This window comes from Pseudophryne corroboree, chromosome 2, assembly GCF_028390025.1.
Source record: "Pseudophryne corroboree isolate aPseCor3 chromosome 2, aPseCor3.hap2, whole genome shotgun sequence".
Classification (NCBI taxonomy): Eukaryota; Metazoa; Chordata; class Amphibia; order Anura; family Myobatrachidae; genus Pseudophryne; species Pseudophryne corroboree.
The window spans coordinates 41954034-41980655 of NC_086445.1; the positions used below are offsets into that span (position 1 = coordinate 41954034).

The 26622-nt window shown below is 47.6% G+C and overlaps 1 protein-coding gene across 3 annotated transcripts in view; it reads left to right on the forward strand.

Moving 5' to 3' along the window:
* The window catches only part of GDPD5 (glycerophosphodiester phosphodiesterase domain containing 5), a 307956-nt gene that overhangs the window by 223908 nt on the left and 57426 nt on the right, over positions 1–26622 (forward strand). For all 3 annotated transcript variants that reach the window (XM_063951228.1, XM_063951226.1, XM_063951229.1), the window contains one exon: positions 313–416. In XM_063951228.1, coding sequence (XP_063807298.1) covers positions 313–416 — 104 coding nt within the window. The remainder of the gene's footprint in view (positions 1–312; positions 417–26622) is intronic.

A 26622-nucleotide genomic window follows, 5' to 3' on the forward strand; every position in this document is an offset into this window, starting at 1 on the left:
TGAAGACTATCTCTTACCGCATCTTCCAACATGCCTGATCATGAACATGCTGATTTTGGGACTGATGGGTTTTCGGTTGCAAAGTGTGTGGCCCTCTTTACAAATGTACTCTGTAACATTTGGTGATATCTGACTTAATAACATTAGCAAGTGCTCTATTTAAGCCATATGGAATCTGTGACTTTCAAATTGAGCTGTGTGTCTGGAAAAATACTTGAGTGAAACGAGTACAGTCAATGCTAGGCCTAGTGACAGGCCAAGTCCGTACAGTCCATTCCACTCATGGTCATTTTCATCTCTTTATACCAACAGTGGGAACGTCTGTGGTTTGTGATCCTCACGTTCACCTTCTTCCTCACCCTCACCTGGTTTTATTTCTGGTGGGAAGTTCACAATGACTACAATGAGTTCAACTGGTGAGTACATTTACTGCTTTCATCATCTGTACGCCATTACGTTACATCCCACAGATATAATACACAGTAGTCCACTCCTGGCGTTGATGGCTTATATATATATCGTGGTGACTCCAGCTGACGTCCTCACTGCATGGAGTAGAGTTTTGGTGGCTCCTGGGAAATGCCTTTCATTTGGCTGGCTACACACCTATAGATGGACTGTTTTGGTCTTACTGGGGCTCATCAGTAGAGGATAGAGTTCCTGTGCTTGGCATATGAGCGCCTGCCACAAAACTCTACCTAACCTTGGTCATTGCTGCAGTAGGGTTGGCTGTATAGCACTTCACATATGATCTGAAAACCTGTGTCTTACGCTGATGAACCACAGTGAGGGTTAAACAGTCTTTCTGCTGGTTGGAGTTCTATCCAGCCGCGGCCCATGTTATGTTATGGATACTCAGCGGTTATATCATTCTATGCTGCCTTTGTACGATATGGATATTTCCTACTAGCAGTATAGAGATATGGCCTCTCCGGACAGATAAACAACCCTAGTTGGAGGTAGTTAGCCGGAATCCAGCAGGTTAATGCCCCTATGAAGCCTGGCTTTTCAAACACAGCCTGTAACATGACCATTAGGAGCTGATTGGTTGGTATTTCATCACCGTGGTATTTATCACTCTGCAAGGCTTGATAAATCTGGGCCATAATTACAACACTAAAAAGTCAATTTCCGTTTGTCTAGCCTTATTTTCAGTCAGAAGTCTTGAAATTAATGTGTATTATCAGGATAACTAGATTACACCTGTAGAGGTGACTACAAGCTCTTCCATTGTACAGTAAGTGACGCCGCAAACCTGGTCCTTTATGGTCGCTATATCGACAACCTGTTTTTTATTTGGAATGGGGATTCTTTGTCAGTCACTGAGTTCGTTAATTATATTAATAATAACACTTATGGTTTAACCTTCACTTGCACTCACCATCCTTCACAAATTCATTTTTTGGATGTCACGGTGGAGGTGGTAGAGGAAACTGTTATGGTCTCTCTATTTAAGAAACCAGTAGATGTATGTAACTATAAACCATACTCCAGTAATCATAATAAGAGTTGGCTTAGGAATGTTCCTAAAAGCCAAGTACATAGAATTAGAAGAAACTGCACATCTGATACAAAATATCAAGAACAGATAATGGATCTGGTAGAAATTTTTAAAAACTGTGAATATCCACAAGCAGTACTTGATGAAGCATCAGAATATGCTACAAAGCTAACGAGAACAGATACGCTCATCAGTTAGAAGGATAGACTCCATGTGGGAATGGAAGTGCAGAGTCATGTCTGCAGCAATGACAGTGTGAATAACACTAATAATATAAATAATACATGGAATACTGCATCTAGGAGTACCAATTATACTCATATCAATGGTAAAACTAAAGGTAAAGACAATTTGAAAAATAATAAATATGGGTTGGTATTCAAATCGAAGTTTAATGTAGCCGCGAATAAAATCAGACATGTAATCAAGAACAATTATAGATTATTGTTTACGGATCCCATTCTTAAAGAACATCTTGCCACTACACCCTCTCTATAGTTTTTAAAAAGGCAAATAATCGGAAAAACATCTTAGCCCCCAGTTTTTTTTGGAGGGCGCTCTAGGAAACAGATCTCCAAGTGCACACAAAGAACACTCATCGGACCAGAAGTTCTGGGGTTCTTTAAGTGTAATCATACGAAGTGCACCACTTGTTCATTTGTCATGAACAAAACCAAAAGTGTCTGTGCAGCGGTATCTAAAAAGATCTACACTATCGATTCGTTTATTAACTGTAGTACACAATATGTCATCTATTTGCTGATATGTCCGTGTCAACTGTATTATGTAGGTAGGACAATACGCCCCTTGAAGACGAGGTTTATGGAACACAGACGGAACATTTTAAATAAATGCACCAATCATAGTGTACCTCGTCATTTTTTGGAACTACACGGGGGGGACCCAGTGGGGCTCCAGCTGGTTGGACTGGAACATGTCCCAGTTACCAGCAGGGGTGGCGATCGCTTTAGAGTCCTGTGTAGACGAGAAGCAGCATGGATTCTTAAGCTACAGTCATTAAATCCCCAGGGTCTCAACGAAACTATTGACCTGGAGTTTATTTAGACCAGCCCACACCCTGTCATATGGGTGGTGAATTCTATGAATAGGGCAGCTCCGTCGTTCAATGCCTCTATCTAGCTGTGTTCATTATTAATTTAGAGCATTACTGTTGTCTGCATGTAAAATGCATTTGCATTTTTTCATGATCTCAATACGAATGCTCCTGCTAACACCTATCTATTGCTTATTTTTATTTATTTACTAATTTAGTACTTATCATTTATCATTTTTTATTTTTATATATATATTTTATATATTTTTTTATCCACATTTGGATTTTGATCTATATATGGATTTTTTTTAGTTTAAGGATAGTTTTATATATATATATATACACACACACACACATATATATATATATATATATATATATATATATATATATATATATATAATGTGTGTGTGTGTGTGTGTGTATATATATATATATATATATATATATATATGTTTTTGTTAATATACAGGTTAGAGTAGGTTAAGTATTCAGCATCAATTACTTGCTTGGTTAGAAATAAGAACCTTTTGAATGTATTATCAATACTGAACTTTAATTAGTATCTTTAAGCTTTATATTCCCAGTCTCATGTTCTATTGCCACAGATGATGTGGGAAGTGTCATTGATTTATGATTATAGTTTTATTTTATTACCTTTTTATATTTGGATGTTCGTATGTATGTATGTATATACATTGGTGTATGTGCACTTAATTGGCTCTAAATAATTGATATAGGTGTTTTAATGTTGTAATCTGCTATACGGTGAAAAGACCTTTTTTAGAAAAGTCTACATAAGTGCCTACTAAATGCTAACAATCATGGAGATTGTTCTAATTCAATTGATCACAACCGGTTTCACCTGTATAGTGGGTATAAATACTAGATACTCCCACATCCAGTTATACCTGCCTTTGGAAAAAGACGCCCTGCTGGCGTTGAAACGCGTTAGGATACAGGTGTTCATTATTGTTAACACTACTTGGAGTCTGATACAGCCTGAGCCTGTGTAGGAAACCAGTCCTTTCTCTAACGTCCTAGTGGATGCTGGGAACTCCGTAAGGACCATGGTGAATAGCGGGCTCCGCAGGAGACTGGGCACTCTAAAGAAAGATTTAGTACTATCTGGTGTGCACTGGCTCCTCCCTCTATGCCCCTCCTCCAGACCTCAGTTAGAATCTGTGCCCGGACAGAGCTGGGTGCTTTTAGTGAGCTCTCCTGAGCTTGCTAATAAGAAAGTATTTTAGTTAGGTTTTTTTATTTTCAGAGAGCTTCTGCTGGCAACAGACTCTCTGCTACGTGGGACTGAGGGGAGAGAAGCAAACCTACTAACTGCGGCTAGGTTGCTCTTCTTAGGCTACTGGACACCATTAGCTCCAGAGGGATCGAACACAGGACCTGACCTTGTCGTCCGTTCCCGGAGCCGCGCCGCCGTCCCCCTCGCAGAGCCAGAAGACCGAAGCCGGCAGAAGCGGAGAAAACATTGAAATCGGCGGCAGAAGACTCCTGTCTTCACATGAGGTAGCGCACAGCACTGCAGCTGTGCGCCATTGCGCCCAGACTAACCCACACACTCCGGTCACTGTAGGGCGCAGGGGGGGGCGCCCTGGGCAGCAATTGATACCTCCTGGCGAAAACTGCATATAGACAGTGGGACACTGTTATATGTATGAGCCCCCTTCGTCCTCAGCACTCACCAGCGCCATTTTCTCTCCACAGCTCCGCTGAGAGGGAGCTCCCCAGGCTCTCCCCTGCAGAATCACGGTAGAAGGGTGAAAAAGAGAGGGGGGGCACATACATTTAGGCGCATTATTCATAATACAGCAGGTACTGGGTAAACGCTAAAGTACTGTGTAATCCCTGGGTTATATAGCGCTGGGATGTGTGCTGGCATACTCTCTCTCTGTCTCTCCAAAAGGCCTTGTGGGGGTCCTGTCCTCATTTAGAGCTTCCCCTGTGTGTGTGGTGTGTCGGTACGCGTGTGTCGACATGTTTGACGAAGAGGGCTATGTGGAGGCAGAGCAAGTGCAGTTGACTGACGTGTCGCCGCCGACGGTGCCGACACCTGATTGGATGGATATGTGGAAGGTGTTAAATGATAATGTAAACTCCTTACATAAAAGGTTGGATAATGCTGATACCTCAGGCCAGTCAGGGTCTCAACCCGTGCCTGATCCTACAGCGCAGAGGCCCTCAAGGTCTCAAAAGCGTCCACTATCCAAAATGGTTGACACAGATGTCGACACGGATTCTGACTCCAGTGTCGACGACGATGATGCAAAATTGCAACCGAAAATGACAAAAGCTATACGCTACATGATTATAGCGATGAAGGATGTTTTACACATATGAGGTAAACCCTGTCCCTGACAAGAGGGTTTATATGTATGGGGAGAAAAAGCAAGAGGTGACTTTTCCCCCTTCACATGAGTTAAATGAATTATGTGAAAGAGCGTGGGATTCCCCAGATAAGAAAGTCCTGATTTCCAAACGGTTACTTATGGCGTACCCTTTCCCGCCAGAGGACAGGGTGCGCTGGGAATCCTCCCCTAGGGTAGATAAAGCTCTCACACGCTTATCTAAGAAGGTGGCCCTGCCGTCGCAGGATACGGCCACCCTAAAGGATCCTGCAGATAGAAAGCAGGAAAGTATCCTGAAATCTGTTTATACATATTCAGGGACTCTACTGAGGCCGGCAATTGCGTCGGCGTGGATGTGTAGTGCTGTAGCAGCGTGGACAGATAATCTGTCGGAGGAAATGGATACCTTGGACAGGGATACCATTATGCTGACCCTGGGGCATATAAAAGACACTGTCATATATATGAGGGATGCCCAGAGGGACATTTGCCTACTGGGCTCTAGAAATAATGCAATGTCAATTTTTGCCAGGAGGGTCCTGTGGACTCGGCAATGGGCAGGTGATGCCGACTCCAAAAAACACATGGAGGTGTTACCTTACAAGGGTGAGGAATTGTTTGGGGAGGGTCTCTCGGACCTGGTTTCCACAGCTACTGCTGGGAAGTCAAACTTTTTGCGATATATTCCCTCACAACCTAGGAAAGCACCGTATTACCAAATGCAGTCCTTTCGCGCACAAAGTAGCAAGAAGGTCAGAGGTGCTTCCTTTCTTGCTAGAGGCAGGGGTAGAGGAAAAAAGCTGCACCTTACAGCTAGTTCCCAGGAACAGAAGTCCTCTCCGGCTTCCACTAAATCCACCGCATGACGCTGGGGCTCCACCGGTGGGGGCGCGTCTCCGACATTTCAGCCACCAGTGGGTTCGCTCACAGGTGGATCCCTGGGCTATACAGATTGTGTCACAGGAATACAAGCTGGAATTCGAGGTGATGCCCCCTCAACGTTACCTAAAATCGGCCCTGCCAGCTTCCCCCATAGAAAGGGAAGTAGTGGTAGCGGGAATTCACAAGCTATTTCTCCAGCAGGGGGTGGTAAAGGTTCCCCTTCTTCAACAGGGAAAGGGATACTATTCCACAATGTTTGTGGTACCGAAACCGGACGGTTCGGTCAGACCTATATTAAATTTAAAGTCCCTGAACATTTATCTGAAAAGATTCAAGTTCAAAATGGAATCGCTCAGAGCGGTCATTGCAAGCCTGGAAGAGGGGGATTTTATGGTGTCTCTGGACATCAAGGATGCTTACTTGCATGTCCCCATTTATCCGCCTCATCAGGAGTACCTCAGATTTGTGGTACAGGACTGTCATTACCAATTCCAGACGTTGCCGTTTGGGCTCTCCACGGCACCGATAATATTTACCAAGGTAATGGCAGAAATGATGGTGATCCTGAGAAAGCAAGGAGTCACAGTTATCCCATACTTGGACGATCTCCTCATAAAGGCGAGGTCAAGGGAGCAGTTGCAGATCAGCGTAGCGCACTCTCAGGAAGTGTTGCAACAGCATGGCTGGATTCTGAATATCCCAAAGTCGCAGCTGATTCCTACGACGCGTCTGCCCTTTCTGGGCATGATTCTGGACACAGACCAGAAGAAGGTGTTTCTCCCGACGGAGAAGGCTCAAGAGCTTGTGACTCTAGTCAGAGACCTCTTAAAACAGAAACAGGTGTCGGTGCATCACTGCACGCGAGTCCTGGGAAAGATGGTGGCATCGTAGGAAGCCATTCCCTTCGGCAGGTTCCATGCGAGGATCTTTTAATGGGATCTGTTGGACAAATGGTTCGGATCGCATCTTCAGATGCATCGGCTGATCGCCCTGTCCCCCAGGGCCAGGCTGTCTCTTCTGTGGTGGCTACAGAGTGCTCACCTTCTCGAGGGCCGCAGGTTCGGCATACAGGACTGGGTCCTGGTGACCACGGATGCGAGCCTCCGAGGGTGGGGGGCAGTCACTCAGGGAAGAAACTTCCAAGGGTTGTGGTCAAGTCAGGAGGCTTGTCTGCACATAAATATCCTGGAACTAAGGGCCATATATAACGCCCTGAGTCAAGCGGAGCCCCTTCTTCGCAACCAACCGGTGCTGATTCAGTCAGACAACATCACCGCGGTGGCTCATGTAAACCGCCAGGGCGGCACAAGAAGCAGAGTCGCGATGGCGGAAGCCACCAGGATTCTTCGGTGGGCGGAGAATCACGTGCAAGCACTGTCAGCAGTGTTCATTCCGGGGGTGAACAACTGGGAAGCAGACTTCCTCAGCAGGCACGACCTTCACCCGGGAGAGTGGGGACTTCATCACGAAGTCTTCATTCAGATTACAAATCGATGGGAACTGCCACTGGTAGACATGATGGCGTCCCGTCTCAACAAAAAGCTACAACGGTATTGCGCCAGGTCAAGAGACCCTCAGGCGATAGCTGTGGATGCCCTGGTAACACCGTGGGTGTTCCAGTCGGTCTATGTGTTTCCTCCTCTTCCTCTCATACCCAAGGTGCTGAGAATCGTAAGAAGAAGAGGAGTGAGAACAATACTCATTGTCCCGGATTGGCTAAGAAGGCCTTGGTACCCGGAACTGCAAGAAATGCTCACAGAGGACCCATGGCCTCTGCCTCTCAGACAGGACCTGTTGCAACAGGGGCCCTGCCTGTTCCAAGACTTACCGCGGCTGCGTTTGACGGCATGGCGGTTGAACGCCGGATCCTAGCGGAAAAAGGCATTCCGGAGGAAGTTATTACTACGCTGATAAAGGCTAGGAAGGATGTGACAGCAAAGCATTATCACCGCATATGGCGAAAATATGTTTCTTGGTGTGAGGCCAGGAAGGCCCCTACAGAAGAATTCGAACTGGGCAGATTTCTGCACTTTCTACAGTCTGGAGTGACTATGGGTTTGAAGTTGGGATCCATAAAGGTCCAGATTTCGGCCCTATCCATTTTCTTTCAAAAGGAACTGGCGTCTCTTCCTGAAATTCAGACGTTTGTTAAGGGAGTGCTGCATATTCAGCCCCCTTTTGTGCCACCAGTGGCACCTTGGGATCTCAACTTGGTGTTGGGTTTCCTAAAATCCCACTGGTTTGAACCACTTAAGACCGTGGAGCTAAAGTATCTCACGTGGAAGGTGGACATGCTATTGGCCTTAGCTTCGGCTAGGCGTGTGTCAGAATTGGCGGCTTTGTCATGTAAAAGCCCCTATCTGGTTTTTCATATGGACAGGGCAGAATTGCGGACTCGTCCCCAATTTCTGCCAAAGGTGGTGTCCGCTTTTCATTTGAACCAACCTATTGTGGTGCCTGCGGCTACTCGTGACTTGGAGGATTCCAGGTTACTAGATGTAGTCAGGGCTTTGAAGATTTATGTAGCCAGAACGGCTGGAGTCCGGAAAACTGACTCGCTGTTTATCCTATATGCCCCCAACAAGTTGGGGGCTCCTGCTTCAAAGCAAACCGTTGCCCGCTGGATCTGTAACTCGATTCAGCAGGCTCATTCTGCGGCTGGATTGCTGCATCCAAAATCTGTGAAAGCCCATTCCACAAGGAAGGTGGGCTCTTCCTGGGCGGCTGCCCGCGGGGGTCTCGGCTTTACAGCTTTGCCGAGCTGCTACTTGGTCGGGTTCAAACACTTTTGCAAAATTCTACAAGTTTGATACCCTGGCTGAGGAGGACCTTGAGTTTGCCCATTCGGTGCTGCAGAGTCATCCGCACTCTTCCGCCCATTTGGGAGCTTTGATATAATCCCCATGGTCCTTACGGAGTTCCCAGCATCCACTAGGACGTTAGAGAAAATAAGATTTTACTCACCGGTAAATCTATTTCTCATAGTCCGTAGTGGATGCTGGGCGCCTGTCCCTAGTGCGGACTTTCTGCAATACGTGTACATAGTTATTGCTTAATAATGGGTTATGTTATGTTGGCATCCATTGTTGATGCCCTGTTGTTCATACTGTTGACTGGATAAGTGTATCACAAGTTATACGGTGTGATTGGTGTGGCTGGTATGAGTCTTACCCGGGATACCAAAATCCTTTCCTTATAATGTCTGCTCTTCCGGGCACAGTTTCCTTAACTGAGGTCTGGAGGAGGGGCATAGAGGGAGGAGCCAGTGCACACCAGATAGTACTAAATCTTTCTTTAGAGTGCCCAGTCTCCTGCGGAGCCCGCTATTCCCCATGGTCCTTACGGAGTTCCCAGCATCCACTACGGACTATGAGAAATAGATTTACCGGTGAGTAAAATCTTATTTTCTCTGACGTCCTAAGTGGATGCTGGGGACTCCGTAAGGACCATGGGGAATAGCGGCTCCGCAGGAGACAGGGCACAAAAGTAAAAGCTTTAGGATCAGGTGGTGTGCACTGGCTCCTCCCCCTATGACCCTCCTCCAAGCCTCAGTTAGGTTTTTGTGCCCGGCCGAGAAGGGTGCAATCTAGGTGGCTCTCCTAAAGAGCTGCTTAGAGTAAAAGTTTTGTTAGGTTTTTTATTTTCAGAGAGTCCTGCTGGCAACAGGCTCACTGCAACGAGGGACTTAGGGGAGAAGAAGTGAACTCACCTGCGTGCAGGATGGATTGGCTTCTTAGGCTACTGGACACTAGCTCCAGAGGGACGATCACAGGTACAGCCTGGATGGGTCACCGGAGCCGTGCCGCCGACCCCCTTGCAGATGCTGAAGAGAGAAGAGGTCCAGAAATCGGCGGCTGAAGACTTCCCAGTCTTCTTAAGGTAGCCCACAGCACGGCAGCTGTGCGCCATTGCTCTCAGCACACTTCACACCAACGGTCACTGAGGGTGCAGGGCGCTGGGGGGGGCGCCCTGGGCAGCAATGAAAGTACCTATGCTGGCTAAAAATACATCACATATAGCCTCTGGGGCTATATGGATGTATTTAACCCCTGCCAGGTTGTCAGAAAAACGGGAGAAGAAGCCCGCCGAAAAGGGGGCGGGGCCTATTCTCCTCAGCACACAGCGCCATTTTCCTACACAGCTCCACTGCTAGGAAGGCTCCCAGGCTCTCCCCTGCACTGCACTACAGAAACAGGGTTAAAACAGAGAGGGGGGGCACTTATTTGGCGATATTATTATATATATTAAGATGCTATAAGGGAAAACACTTATATAAGGTTGTCCCTGTATAATTATAGCGTTTTGGTGTGTGCTGGCAAACTCTCCCTCTGTCTCCCCAAAGGGCTAGTGGGGTCCTGTCCTCTATCAGAGCATTCCCTGTGTGTGTGCGGTGTGTCGGTACGTGTGTGTCGACATGTATGAGGACGATGTTGGTGAGGAGGCGGAGCAATTGCCTGTAATGGTGATGTCACTCTCTAGGGAGTCGACACCGGAATGGATGGCTTATTTAGGGAATTACGTGATCATGTCAACACGCTGCAAGGTCGGTTGACGACATGAGACGGCCGGCAAACCAATTAGTACCTGTCCAGGCGTCTCAAACACCGTCAGGGGCTTTAAAACGCCCATTTACCTCAGTCGGTCGACAGACACAGACACGGACACTGACTCCAGTGTCGACGGTGAAGAAACAAACGTATTTTCCATTAGGGCCACACGTTACATGTTAAGGGCAATGAAGGAGGTGTTACATATTTCTGATACTACAAGTACCACAAAAAAGGGTATTATGTGGGGTGTGAAAAAACTACCTGTAGTTTTTCCTGAATCAGATAAATTAAATAAAGTGTGTGATGATGCGTGGGTTTCCCCCGATAGAAAATTATTGGCGTTATACCCTTTCCCGCCAGAAGTTAGGGCGCGTTGGGAAACACCCCTTAGGGTGGATAAGGCGCTCACACGCTTATCAAAACAAGTGGCGTTACCGTCTCCAGATACGGCCGCCCTCAAGGAGCCAGCTGATAGGAGGCTGGAAAATATCCTAAAAAGTATATACACACATACTGGTGTTATACTGCGACCAGCGATCGCCTCAGCCTGGATGTGCAGCGCTGGGGTGGCTTGGTCGGATTCCCTGACTGAAAATATTGATACCCTTGACAGGGACAGTATTTTATTGACTATAGAGCATTTAAAGGATGCATTTCTATATATGCGAGATGCACAGAGGGATATTTGCACTCTGGCATCAAGAGTAAGTGCGATGTCCATATCTGCCAGAAGATGTTTATGGACACGACAGTGGTCAGGTGATGCAGATTCCAAACGGCACATGGAAGTATTGCCGTATAAAGGGGAGGAGTTATTTGGGGTCGGTCCATCGGACCTGGTGGCCACGGCAACAGCTGGAAAATCCACCTTTTTTACCCCAAGTCACATCTCAGCAGAAAAAGACACCGTCTTTTCAGCCTCAGTCCTTTCGTCCCCATAAGGGTAAGCGGGCAAAAGGTCAGTCATATCTGCCCAGGGGTAGAGGAAAGGGAAGAAGACTGCAGCAGGCAGCCCCTTCCCAGGAACAGAAGCCCTCCACCGCTTCTGCCAAGTCCTCAACATGACGCTGGGGCCGTACAAGCGGACTCAGGTGCGGTGGGGGGTCGTCTCAAGAGTTTCAGCGCGCAGTGGGCTCACTCGCAAGTGGACCCCTGGATCCTACAAGTAGTATCCCAGGGGTACAGATTGGAAATTCGAGACGTCTCCCCCTCGCAGGTTCCTGAAGTCTGCTTTACCAACGTCTCCCTCCGACAGGGAGGCAGTATTGGAAACAATTCACAAGCTGTATTCCCAGCAGGTGATAATCAAAGTACCCCTCCTACAACAAGGAAAGGGGTATTATTCCACACTATTTGTGGTACTGAAGCCAGACGGCTCGGTGAGACCTATTCTAAATCTGAAATCTTTGAACACTTACATACAAAGGTTCAAATCAAGATGGAGTCACTCAGAGCAGTGATAGCGAACCAGGAAGAAGGGGACTATATGGTGTCCCTGGACATCAAGGATGCTTACCTCCATGTCCCAATTTGCCCTTCTCACCAAGGGTACCTCAGGTTCGTGGTACAGAACTGTCACTATCAGTTTCAGACGCTGCCGTTTGGATTGTCCACGGCACCCCGGGTCTTTACCAAGGTAATGGCCGAAATGATGATTCATCTTCAAAGAAAAGGCGTCTTAATTATCCCTTACTTGGACGATCTCCTGATAAGGGCAAGGTCCAGAGAACAGTTGGAGGTCGGAGTAGCACTATCTCAAGTAGTTCTACGACAGCACGGGTGGATTCTAAATATTCCAAAATCGCAGCTGATTCCGACGACACGTCTGCTGTTCCTAGGGATGATTCTGGACACAGTCCAGAAAAAGGTGTTTCTCCCGGAGGAGAAAGCCAGGGAGTTATCCGAGCTAGTCAGAAACCTCCTAAAACCAGGCCAAGTGTCAGTGCATCAATGCACAAGAGTCCTGGGAAAAATGGTGGCTTCTTACGAAGCGATTCCATTCGGCAGATTTCACGCAAGAATTTTTCAGTGGGATCTGCTGGACGAATGGTCCGGATCGCATCTTCAGATGCATCAGCGGATAATCCTGTCTCCAAGGACAAGGGTGTCTCTTCTGTGGTGGCTGCAGAGTGCTCATCTACTAGAGGGCAGCACATTCGGCATTCAGGACTGGGTTCTGGTGAGCACGGATGCCAGCCTGAGAGGCTGGGGAGCAGTCACACAGGGAAGAAATTTCCAAGGAGTGTGGTCAAGTCTGGAGACTTCTCTCCACATAAATATACTGGAGCTAAGGGCAATTTACAATGCTCTGAGCCTAGGAAGACCTCTGCTTCAAAGTCAACCGGTGCTGATCCAGTCGGACAACATCACGGCAGTCGCCCACGTAAACAGACAGGGCGGCACAAGAAGCAGGAGGGCAATGGCAGCAAGGATTCTTCGCTGGGCGAAAAATCATGTGATAACACTGTCAGCGGTGTTCATTCCGGGAGTGGACAACTGGGAAGCAGACTTCCTCAGCAGGAACGACCTCCACCCGGGAGAGTGGGGACTTCATCTGGAAGTCTTCCACATGATTGTGAACCGTTGGGAAAGACCAAAGGTGGACATGATGGCGTCCCGTATGAACAAAAAACTGGACAGGTATTGCGCCAGGTCAAGAGACCCTCAGGCAATAGCTGGGACGCTCTGGTAACACCGTGGGTGTACCAGTCGGTGTATGTGTTCCCTCCTCTGCCTCTCATACCCAAGGTACTGAGAATTATAAGACGGAGAGGAGTAAGAACTATACTCGTGGCTCCGGATTGGCCAAGAAGGACTTGGTACCCGGAACTTCAAGAGATACTAAGAAGGGTCTTGCTTCAGCAAGGATCATGTCTGTTCCAAGACTTACCGCGGCTGCGTTTGACGGCATGGCGGTTGAACGCCGGATCCTAAGGGAAAAAGGCATTCCGGAAGAGGTCATCCCTACCCTGGTCAGAGCCAGGAAGGAGGTGACCGCACAACATTATCACCGCATTTGGCGAAAATATGTTGCATGGTGTGAGGCCAGGAAGGCCCCCACGGAGGAATTTCAACTCTGTCGATTCCTGCATTTCCTACAAACAGGAGTGTCTATGGGCCTCAAATTGGGGTCCATTAAGGTTCAAATTTCGGCCCTGTCGATTTTCTTCCAGAAAGAATTGGCTTCAGTTCCTGAAGTCCAGAAGTTTGTCAAGGGAGTACTGCATATATAACCCCCTTTTGTGCCTCCAGTGGCACTGTGGGATCTCAACGTAGTTCTTGGATTCCTCAAATCACATTGGTTTAAACCGCTCAAATCTGTGGATTTGAAATATCTCACATGGAAAGTGACCATGCTGTTGGCCCTGGTCTCGGCCAGGCGAGTGTCAGAATTGGCGGCTTTGTCTCACAAAAGCCCATATCTGACTGTCCATTCGGACAGGGCAGAGCTGCGGACTCGTCCCCAGTTTCTCCCTAAGGTGGTGTCAGCGTTTCACCTGAACCAGCTTATTGTGGTACCTGCGGCTACTAGGGACTTGGAGGACTCCAAGTTGCTAGATGTTGTCAGGGCCCTGAAAATATAGATTTCCAGGACGGCTGGAGTCAGGAAAACTGACTTGCTGTTATCCTGTATGCACCCAACAAACTGGGTGCTCTTGCTTCTAAGCAGACGATTGCTAGTTGGATGTGTAGTACAATTCAGCTTGCACATTCTGTGGCAGGCCTGCCACAGCCAAAATATGTAAATGCCCATTCCACAAGGAAGGTGGGCTCATCTTGGGCGGCTGCCCGAGGGGTCTCGGCTTTACAACTTTGCCGAGCTGCTACTTGGTCAGGGGCAAACACGTTTGAAAAATTCTACAAATTTGATACCCTGGCTGAGGAGGACCTGGAGTTCTCTCATTCGGTGCTGCAGAGTCATCCGCACTCTCCCGCCCGTTTGGGAGCTTTGGTATAATCCCCATGGTCCTTACGGAGTCCCCAGCATCCACTTAGGACGTCAGAGAAAATAAGAATTTACTTACCGATAATTCTATTTCTCGTAGTCCGTAGTGGATGCTGGGCGCCCATCCAAAGTGCGGATTGTCTGCAATACTTGTACATAGTTGTTATTACAAAAATCGGGTTATTATTGTTGTGAGCCATCTTTTCAGAGGCTCCGCTGTTATCATGCTGTTAACTGGGTTCAGATCACGGGTTGTACAGTGTGATTGGTGTGGCTGGTATGAGTCTTACCCGGGATTCAAAATCCTTCCTTATTGTGTACGCTCGTCTGGGCACAGTATCCTAATACCCCTTTCACATCGCACAAATAACCCGGTACCGACACGGCATATTGCCGTGTCGAACCGGGTCAGTGTGCGATGTGAAAGCACACTGGGCGATTTAGCGGGTCGCCTGACCCGGTAAATCAACCCGGTAAAAAAGAAGGATTTTACCCGGGTTGATTACCGGGTCAGGTGCGGTGTGAATGGGAGCCGTGTCGATGCGACACGGTTCCCATTCACAAGATAGGGAGAGGCGGCGCTGGAGATGAGCTCATCTCCCGACGCCGCCTCCACCCCCGCCCCTGCTGCTGCTGCGGCCTCCGTTGTCATGGCAACCGACCCGGTATATTGCCGGGTCGGGAAGCCTGCAACGGAGCGCAAATGCCGGATCCCACCCGGTAAGTACACGTTTGTCTTACCGGGTAGGACCCGGCATTTGCGGTGTGAATGCAGCATAACTGAGGCTTGGAGGAGGGTCATAGGGGGAGGAGCCAGTGCACACCACCTGATCCTAAAGCTTTTACTTTTGTGCCCTGTCTCCTGCGGAGCCGCTATTCCCCATGATCCTTACGGAGTCCCCAGCATCCACTACGGACTACGAGAAATAGAATTATCGGTAAGTAAATTCTTATTTTCATCATTGTTGCCACAACGGTATACCACTGACCAGCCGCCGCCAGAGTGTCGATTTGCCCTCCATATACACCGGTGACTGCAGGGAGGCTCAATCGGAGCTGCCCGTGGGAGCACAGGTCAGCCGCCCTTAGCTGAGAGCCCGTCCATACCGCGCCACGCTAGGTAACATCCAGCCGTTTGGACATTGCAGCCGCTTGTCAGCTCTGCACAGCCGTATTCCATCCAGCCCGGCGGTTACATCAGGCACTGCTCTCAATCTCCCGTGCAAGGGTCAGCGGCTGACCTCAGCAATATCGCTCCGGGCTCTCCCGCCCGTCACCAATACAGCGGCTTGTGGCTTCCGACACAATGTACTGGCTCACATCATTCATTTGAGCGTCAACTCATTGCTGCAAAGGTCCTTTTTCACTCCAGGACCATTGGAATTAATACTTAGTCACACACTCTCAGGACTGTTCGGGACTCTTATGGAATATGTGAGTTACATGTTGGCGAATACAGACTATTAATTCATTCTTAACAGTCACTAATCACGGTTGCTGTTATATTTAAAACGACACCTCCGGGGTTATATGTTATGAAATAATAGGAATATTTACTCTAGCCATAAGAACAGCATTAATTATTTAGACGTAAAGATTATGTATTCTTATGTTGAATTGTGAACAATACTCCCGGGAGAAATGTTGTAATTAATACATTTTGTGTCATAATAAATGTGTTTTATATTTGATTGTTGAGCGCAACTTGGTATATATTTTCTTACATAGGTCTGTTTCAGGGGATTGGCATTCCCTTCCCAAGTCGCTGCTGACAATCATTCATACACCACCATTCACTGAGCGCTCAGCTTATTTTTTCTTTTGTGATCCATATTAAACTATTATTCAAAGGGGCATTCTGTGTTTAGAATGAGTAAAAATTAATGGAAGTATAAACTCTACGTTATATGTGCCGACACTGCGTTGACTGATACCACTTTTTTTCTTTCTTGCATGGTGCAGTTATACTAAGCATTGAATTGAGGAATGTCTGTCCCTAATTGTAAATATTATAAAGATATTCTAAGTTCCCATGGATCATTTCAGACACTGCGTCACTGGGGTGCTTTGTTCTTTCCTGGTGATATTATAGGCCAGTGATGGGGAATCTTTGACACTCCAGCTGTTTTTAAACTACACATCCCAGCATGCCCTGCTACAGTATTATCATGGCCAAATAGCAGAACTGTAGCAGGGCATGCTGGGATGTGTAGTTTAACAATAGTTGGAGTGCCAAAAGTTCCCCATGACTGTTATAGGCTGTGTTCTCATGAGTACCGCTTTAGCCCGCCACGGTGTGCAGACAATGGGGCAAATTTACTAAGGTGGGAGGGTGTTTTTTTTTTTTTTTAGAACTGGTGATGTTGCCCATAGCAACCAGTCAGATTCTATCTATTATCTTCTAGAAGCAGCTAGATAAATGTTAAGTAGAACCTGACTGGGTGCTATGGGCAACATCGCCAGTTCTAAAAAAAACAAAAAACAAAACAAAAACATTTTAAAGACACATTTCCCCATTTGTTACTGCAAAATGACTTTCAGATCATTTGTCTATCACACAGCAATTATATTCTCATTCATCTCTACAATATAATGGATGAGGGGCATTATTCCGTACACTACGTTGCCTGCTCAGTCTGTCTGCTTCTGCTCATTTACATAGAGCGCCTCAGGCACGCAGGGCAGTATTTATAAAGCGAGCGTTTCGGTACAGTATGGTTAGCAGGCTTCTCTCTTAGCGGTACTAAACAAGTGAACTAGTCTTTCTATTTACACTTTGGACGACATTAATTCTGATCTTGTAAAGTGTTATGTATCATCGTTTTGTATCTTCTTGACTGAAGTGGACTTTTTTAATGGCATTTATCAGCCAGCGGCCGGCGTGGTATTTCGGGAACGCTGTAGATTGAGCTGTGATATGTAATGTCAGGAATGTTGCCCAGCGGAGATGATGCTGGCTCCGGATGAGTGATTGGGAGATGGATGGGCTGATTAATATTCGGACACGGCGGACAGTGTTTCAATAACCCCGGTGAGTGATCTGCAGCGAGCGTCCCTGTTTTGGAAGCAGATGAGGCGATGCCGCTGTCTGTGTGTATACACTAGGCACGTTTTGCTGTATTGTTGCTCATTCACAAACTTTATCCCTGTTGGGAAGTATCCTTCTACTAGTAATAAACATATTAAACCATGCCAAGGGGCACTTTCTTGCCATTAGCGCACATGAAACAGGCTTGGCGGAACTTAATGCACTACAATTCCCAGCATGCCATGTTTGCAGAACTTTATTTATTTATTTTTTATTTATTTTTTATGTTGAAAGTGTTTACCTGTTCTAAGGTTTAGAGCAGGGGTGGGGAACCGTTGGCCCTCCAGCTGTTGTTGAACTACACGTACCAGCATGCCCTGCAACAGTTTTGCTATTTGGCCATGCTAAAACTTGTTGCAGGGCATGCTGGGATCTGTAGTTCAACAACAGCTGGAGGGCCAAAGGTTCCCCACCTCTGGTTTAGAGAATGGGTGCAGACGGTAAGAATGGCAGATAACCTGCAGAACAGGTTGGTCACTACTGAGCAATAGGGACAATCCAGGGACAAAGCTTGAACTGTGGGACTGTCCCTGAGAACTGGGGGCTGTTTTTATCCTTCTAAAATTCCACATTCGTTTTTACTTCAGTGAAATCATGGAGCCATTTTGCAGTCCTATCATGTGATGCAGTTTTTATTCAATAATAAGAAAAAACGGCTGCGCAAAAGTGGAAGAACAACCACCAATGGCTAATGGGGAATAATTAATAATAAGAGCTGACGTGGAAAAAGAGAAGATTTATTATGTTAATAACATTAATTAAGACATTCAGAGTCTACATAAAAAATGCAATAAAAAACACATGAAAATAAAATTAAATATGTCAACACCTAGAACATAAGATGTATGAGCTGTAAATTCTTAATCTGCTTATTGAAAATGGAAACCACAGAGTCCAGAATTGATGTGATTGGAATGTCCACAGTTCCAGATAAACAGCCGATCAGCGTGTGGCTGATGATAGAGGTCTTGAGAGATTTTCACAGGCAGGTGGGCAAAGGAATAATAAATTTATGATTACCTTCTCCTAGGGCTGGTCCGTACCGAGCGTCCTCGGTATTGCGGTCCTGCAATGCCCAGTGTCCGTCTGCGCGGCGAGGAGATGACTGTGCGGTAACCAGGCAACCAGCGGTAAGGATTGTAGTTTCAGCCACGTTCTAAAAGAAGATGTCAGCAGCCGTGCAAAGGGCCGATGCGTGGGGCTGAAAAACCGGATGGCTTACGGGCAGTTCACTGCCTGATGTATGGCGGTCTCTCCAATATAATGAAAAGAGTAGCTGACGGCCGTATAATGAGCCGGGATGTGCAGCCGGTGTGGAGCCGGGATATCTGTGGTTCAATGAGCAGTTTGAGCCAAGATGTAGGGCCGGTGTAGAACCAGGATTTCTGTGGCTCAGTGTGCGGCTTGTTACCTAATAGGTAGAATGATCCAGGTGTGCAGAGAGGCGGGGTCCTGACGCGTTTCGTCACAGATCATGTGACTTTGTCAAAGGTACCTTTGACAAAGTCACATGATCTGTGACGAAACGCGTCAGGACCCCGCCTCTCTGCACACCTGGATCATTCTACCTATTAGGTAACAAGCTGCACACTGAGCCACAGAAATCCTGGTTCTACACCGGCCCTACATCTTGGCTCAAACTGCTCATTGAACCACAGATATCCCGGCTCCACACCGGCTGCACATCCCGGCTCATTATACGGCCGTCAGCTACTCTTTTCATTATATTGGAGAGACCACCATACATCAGGCAGTGAATTGCCCGTAAGCCATCCGGTTTTTCAGCCCCACGCATCGGCCCTTTGCACGGCTGCTGACATCTTTTAGAACGCGGCTGAAACTACAATCCTTACCGCTGGTTGCCTGGTTACCGCACAGTCATCTCCTCGCCGCGCAGACGGACACTGGGCATTGCAGGACCGCAATACCGAGGACGCTCGGTACGGACCAGCCCTAGGAGAAGGTAATCATAAATTTATTATTCCTTTGCCCACCTGCCTGTGAAAATCTCTCAAGACCTCTATCATCAGCCACACGCTGATCGGCTGTTTATCTGGAACTGTGGACATTCCAATCACATCAATTCTGGACTCTGTGGTTTCCATTTTCAATAAGCAGATTAAGAATTTACAGCTCATACATCTTATGTTCTAGGTGCTGACATATTTAATTTTATTTTCATGTGTTTTTTTTTATTGAATTTTTTATGTAGACTCTGAATGTCTTAATGTTACTAACATAATAAATCTTCTCTTTTTCCACGTCAGCTCTTATTATTAATTATTCCCCATTAGCCATTGGTGGTTGTTCTTCCACTTTTGCGCAGCCGTTTTTTCTTATTATTATCCATTTATTATAAACACAGTGTTTTACGGCAGCGCATGTGACAGAACAATTGTACAAATATATAAATTATATTCATGATCTGAGGCGCTATTCAGCAGTTTTGTACCTTTATTCTCAGTTTTTATTCAAATCATATGTAATAAGACGGAGACCAGCAGCCGTCGCCACACGAAGCCCCAGGGGTCGCCCATTGCTTGGTAGCAATTTACATCACATCACAGCTCAGAAAGAAATAAAGGTGGATGGAACGGACAACCACGGTCATACCAAATATCTATTTCTTTGTTCATTATTTATTATTTTTTAAATGGTTCATTACCTGAACAGTGTGGTGGTTCAGCCACTTCTCTACCAAGCACAGTGTTACTACTTTGCGCTGGGATCCGGTCTGAAGATCGACACGGTCTAGGTCGACAATGTTTAGGTCGACCACTATAGGTCGACAGGGTTGAAAGGTCGACAGGGTTTCTAGGTCGACATGTGCTAGGCCGACAGGTCAAAAGGTCGACATGAGTTTTTCACTTTTTTTCCTTTTCTTTTTTTGAACTTTTTCATACTTAATGATCCACATGGACTACGATTGGAACGGTAATCTGTGCCGAGCGAAGCGAGCCATGCGAGGGGACACGGTGCACTAATTTGGCTTCCCAGTCACTGTACACAGAAAACGACACAAAACTCCCCAAAAACCTCTTGTCAACCTTTTGACTTGTCGACCCAGCACATGTCGACCTAGAAACCCTGTCGACATAAACATTGTCGACCTAGACACTGTCGATTTGATGATCCACACCCTTTGTGCTTTGGGTAGATTGACAGGTTATTATTTTTCGCAAACAGACAACCCAACGTCCTTCCTGCAATTTACCTTACGAAATGCATATTCAAAGTGAGCGCCGGGTCACTTTTTGTTCGTTTTCTTTCTAGTACCTGGTTTGATAAGCAATACACAGGATGTAGTTAAAATGCCGCCAGATGGGACTCCCGGCAGTTGAAATACAGATGTCGGAATACCAAACTGTTGCATAATGCCGACCTAAAACTCTCGATGCCTGGAATACGGAACGTTCGTTTAGCGGGACGTGCTCACGTCCTGCCGCAGGGGGGTGGGATGTTAGGATTAGGCATTAGAAGGGAGGTTAGGGTGCAGGAATGAGAAGGGGATGGAAAGGTACCAGGGAGGTTAAGGTTTGGGACAAAGTGGGGAGGGTTAGGTATAGGCAGCGGGGAAGAGAGGGTTAGGCACCATCGGGGAGTGTAAAGGTTAGGCACCCACAAGGGAGAGTTAGGGTAGGGTTAGGGTACTTTTTGGGGGGCTGTCTGGGATTCTGATGGACAGGATACCACTGTTGGTATTCTGACTGCCAGCATCCCGTTCTTCGGTATGTCATACCGAATCCCAATACACAAACTGGTGAATGAAATCATTGGGATTGTGGCATTGTCTCGAGATGCTCCGTGCTACCGGTAAAAATGTTGTGTGCACCCTTATGACCGAAATATTCCATCAATAAACATACAAAATAAATGTGGTAAGACGCAATGACTTTGTTTGGAAGCTGGTCATATGTCCAGTGAAAGTAAGACTTGTGTACACTTTGGGGCTCTATGTAAGTGTTTAAATAAAAATGGACCACAAAAAAAATAAAAAAATGTATCGGAAAACTAAAAATATCTTCTAATGATAGACTTAGTATGTAAGCTGGATCACCATATTTTATTTGTTTGTCTTTTCCTAAAAATTATAATTCTACAATCACGGAAATATACAAGAAGTTTGTACGCTGGGCTGGTGTGATTTGAATGCACCAAGGGAGTATGGTGTGGGGAAAATGATGTATCTAACTCCGCATCCAAGAGCAGTCGTGTTTAAAATCTCCTATATAATAGCCCAGATCTGTGACTCTGTGCCTGTGTGTATAATGCTGGGCGTGGCTAGGAGCTCTCATTGGGTTAGCAGCAGGTCTATCACACCCAGTCCACAGCTGATTGGGCGAGAAACGCCCTCCCACACAGGTTACATCCAATGGGAGGCTTTTCCCTTTGGCTGCTGTGTGTTCCCAGAGCAGGATTAACAATGGGACTGATGGAGCTGCAGCTCCAGGTCCACACTCCAAAATAGGCCCACTGCATCTGCAGCAACACACCCTCCAACAATTTACATATAAAAATCGTTACAAATTCGAAAAAGGGGGCGTGGCCACGGGTACAGTGCCAAAAAGGTGCAGCTGGAGGTTATACCACTGCATCTGCAGCAAGTCTCTGCGCTGTAGATAGGGGGGAAAACATCCTTTTCCTGCAGCGTCCTATGTCCTGCTGCCAGTCCCCCTGCCCCCTCCAGCATCAACAATCCCCACTCCCTAGCCGCGGCGCAGGTGGAACAAAAGCTGCTGCGGCCACTGGCATAGATGTGTATGAAAGCGGCGCAGCGGAAGCATACTTGCATACATTGTGGCCACTCCCTCCGAGAGGGGGCAGCCTGATCGTATAGGAGGGGGTGTGGAGGAGGCTGTACGGAGGCGTGGAGAACGTGGTACAGGGTGTGGTGATGTGATTGCGTCATCGTAGCCCCGCCCCCACTTTACAATGCCCACATTACCGGCATTGCAAAGTGGGGGTGGGGCTACGATGATGCAATTTAACGCAAATCGAGTCATCGCCCCCTTCTTTGTGATGGAATGCCGCTGTGACCATGTCATGCGGTGGAGTGCGGCGGGGGGTGAGCGCCATGCGGGAGACTTGACCACTTTCCTGGGGGGCCGGGAGTGCCACACGATTTTCGGGAGCCTACCGGACTTTCCAGGAGAGTAGGCAAGTATGAGCGGAAGGCTTTCATAGCCCTCCCTGCGCCGCATACTCTCTGAGCCCCGGAGCCTCCTCTGCACGTGATGTCACACCCGCGCCCAGATACCCAGAGGCCCTGACTCCACTACACAGCACCTGGGCTGCCGGCCTGGAAGCCCAGAGATGGCTAATGTAACGGATAGAGTGGGTGATATCGCAGAGGGTAATGTCTGGACGCTGAATCAATGTAAAAGGTGACAGTGCTGTGCAGTGCAGTGGGCGTGCAGTGTCACTGACACTGCACAGCACTCTCACCTTTTACATTGATTCAGCCAGTCAGTCAGATCTGCCAGCCAGTCACTATTGTTAGCGCCGGTGTCCCAACGCGCCGCATTACAGGGAAGTAGATGCACTAAATAAACTAACGCTCCCAGCAGCCCTTAGCGCATGAGCATTCCGGCGCTAAGGGCTGCTGGGAGCTGAAGTTTATTGAGTGCATCTTCTTCCCTGTAATGCGGCGCGTTGGGACACCGGCGCTAACAATAGTGACTGGCTGCTGTGCGAGTTTTCGGGAGAGCCACTGCCAAAGTGAGGCTCTCCAGGAGGAGAAGCATTACCCGCCCCTCCCCCTCTCGCAGTACCTCTTGGCCCCATCCGCAGCACCCCCCACAACTGCTCCTCCCCCACCCACGGTGACTCCGGACCCCCTCCTCTCCCCCATCCGCTGCACCACCGCACCAGCCCCTCCCCCACCCGCGTCTCCCCGCACTCTCCCCCACCCGCGGCACCACCGCACCAGCCCCCACCTGCAGCACCCCAGCAACTGCTTCTTCCCCACCCCCGGAACCCCTCCCCCCATACGCGTCTCCCCGCAACCGCCACTCCCCCAACCACAGCACCTACTAGGTGATTCCTCAGGTCCTGCATGCGCTGTTCACGCCGTTGTAAGGGGCTATGACCCCTTAACCATTGCACGCCCTTTGTCCGTGCAATATTTAACCACTCACATAATTATGATTGGAGGTAATACTCCCTATAATAAAAATTGCACGCCCCAAGGGCGTGCAAGGGTTAAGGGGGCGTAGCCCCTTACGACGGTGTGAAGAGCGCCCGTAGGGCGCAATGAATTACCTAGTTATTTTATAGGGGACATTCTAGGGATTAATGTGAAGATACCATATTTCATGTGGCTATTACACAGGGGAATAAGGTGTTATTTGTACTTGAGTTAAAAATTACGTGGGCAGTCCTGATATGTTCCCTGGGTTAATTAACCAGCTAATTCAGAGGTGGGCGCAAATCCCATCGCTGTTGCGTTTTTGTTCACTGCAGAATAGAGAAGGTATGCAAATGTCATAGACGCCTTCTTGTGTTTTGAGACGCCTACTATCCATCACACCATCGAAGTTGTGTGGAACCCTATGGTTGCTCAGACTGTCGGAACTAAGACACCAAAAATGGTCGCGACACAACTGCATTTTACTCGCCACCCCTCATTGCCACTCCCAAACGCTCCCTGTCAATCAATCTGCGTCCAAATCCTCACTATGACTGCCATCTTAACTTCATCATGGCACTCGTGCAGTTCAACTCAGGTGGGTGCACAGTACAGAAATCAGCAGCCTTTTGCAAAAACATTGGCTTTGTGTCAACCTCCGATTCAGGGAGACCTATGGATCCTTGTTTCCACGTTTGGTGACAGTTAAGAGAGGTGTATGGTGTAACGGGCAGAGAGACAGAATATTAATGGTGAGTATTATATTAGGCTATATCAGGGCTTAGGGATCTGCGTGGTCGCAGTCCTGGTGCTAGTGTAGTATTGATCAGGGTTATACGGTTATTGGCTCTGACCTTGTCAAGGCCATACAGGGATACCTGCTGGGGTCCCTGACACTGTATTAAGTGCTGCATAATATGTCTGCGCTATATAAATAACTGCTAACAAATAATAAACCTCTGACTGGCAGACTGCTGTCTGCGATTCGTCTTGTGAGTAATTTGGTCACAGTGCTCTCGGTTATACCCGGCCGTACTCCCAGTCAGGCTCACGGTGACACATACTGCAAATAGTTCTGTAGACCTCTGCTGCTTTATAGCCCTATAGCATTCCTGGAAGCCGCATGTACAGTCACACTGTATACAGCATGCACCACAAGCACTTAGCTGCACCGCAGAGAGTGGGGGCTGGTGAGGGGACAGACTGACCTTGTCCAGACCTAGTTACTAGAAGGATTAAATTCCTTCCATGGCCCGCTACAGGCAGATTGTCTTTCTTCAGACCTCAGCGCATCATTTCCCCCTCTCGCCAGTGAGAGACGTTACTGACGGGGAGTGTATAAGTGTCCCCCCAACCTCAGAATGCAAATATCCTGTCTTCTCCTAAAGAGATTTATTTTTAATAAACACGTTTTTCTGAATTGATATTATTCAGAATTATTCGTATTGATCTTTGTTTAGCACGAACATATTTGAGTCAAGATAATTTTTATAATGGGGGGCAGTTCAGTCGACGGACATTCAAGTCAGCTCGCCTCGGTCTGGAATGGCTGATAACATAGAACAATAGCTTGCACTCAGCTGCACACGTCATATACAGATGCAGAGACTCAGGGGGCATATACGAAGCAGTGATAAAAGTGGAGAAGTTGCCCATGGCAACCAATCAACATTGATGTAACATTTGTAATTTACATATATAAACATATACAGAGCAGCAGATTGGTTACTATGGGCAACTTCTCCACTGGCTCACTTCTCCACTTTTATCACTGCTTAGTACATGTCCCCCTTAAGGTGGGTACACACTAGTAGATATATCTGCAGATCAATTGATCTGCAGATATATCTATGGACGGATCGGGCAGTGTGCTGTGCATATACACTACCCGGTCCATCGGGGACTGACATCATGAACTGGGCGGGCACACACGCCCGCCCAGTTCAGCTGTCAATCACCGCCGGCCGCCGCAGCATGTGTACGTGCGGTCGCCCGACCGCCCCGTACACACACAGCGACGCGTCAATATATCGGTAGATATATTGGCCGTCGGCTGTGCTGCGCGGCCGACGCGATACGTCTGTGAACTACGGAGTTCAGACTTATCGGCCGTACACACTGGCCGATGGTCCCGCGAACGGCCGATATATCGACCAGTGTGTACGGGCCTTTAGTCACACACCGATGTATACAGGTGCAGCATATGAAATTAATCAAAACCGTCTCCTGGTGCGTCCTAGTTGTATCACGTTGCGACTAGGACGCATTTTTGGCAATAAAAAGACACCGGACGCTAGTGGAGTCTCACAGGACCTGACGCACCGAGAGGGGCTGTTTGGCGTGACTGCAGCAATGTCTCCCTCTCCTCATTCCAAATAGTGCTGAGAATAGTACAGTGTGTGTAGATGTGTAAAAGTAAGAGGGGTCGTCCGTCTGCATAACGTGTAATGGGGACGCTGGTCTTCATCCTTTATCTGTGACGGAACACCAGACACCTGAAGCGCCTGATCAGCTGGCTGCGTGCCGGAGCACATGCCGGACTTGTTTTTGCTGCTGTTTTTATATATAGAACAGTCACATGAGAGTGTATAAAAGACACATAATCCTAACAAATAGAACAACACAATGCATTTGCGGCTCTTGCAATACTACAAGGTAGTCACATGCTCCCCAGTGCATAGCGTCAGAGCGAAGGGTCGGTCCTTGTCATCGCCATCGGTGTTTTTTTTTTTTTTTTTTGGTGGATCCGCAAATCTGGGAGAACTGGTGCATGCTCTGCGGGGGGAGCTCCAGAAATGACGCACTGTGATGTGCACAGGACACAGAATGATATAGGCAGCAGTGAGTACTGTTTTATGCTCCATAAATGAGCCTTAGGGCTGTTTCACACACTCTCTGGTTTTCCCCGGATGGCAAAAAGCCGGACAAACTTTGTCCGGCTTTTTGCCATCCGGGAGGGTCTTTCACACACAACGGTTTTGTGCCGTGTTTAAGGCTGTGCGCATGCGCCGCAGCACGGCACAAAAAATCCGTTGTGTGTGTGAAAGCGCCCATTCACACACCTAACTCACTGCCTGTAAGGATGGCACGGCAGCCGGACCTTTCAGTGGA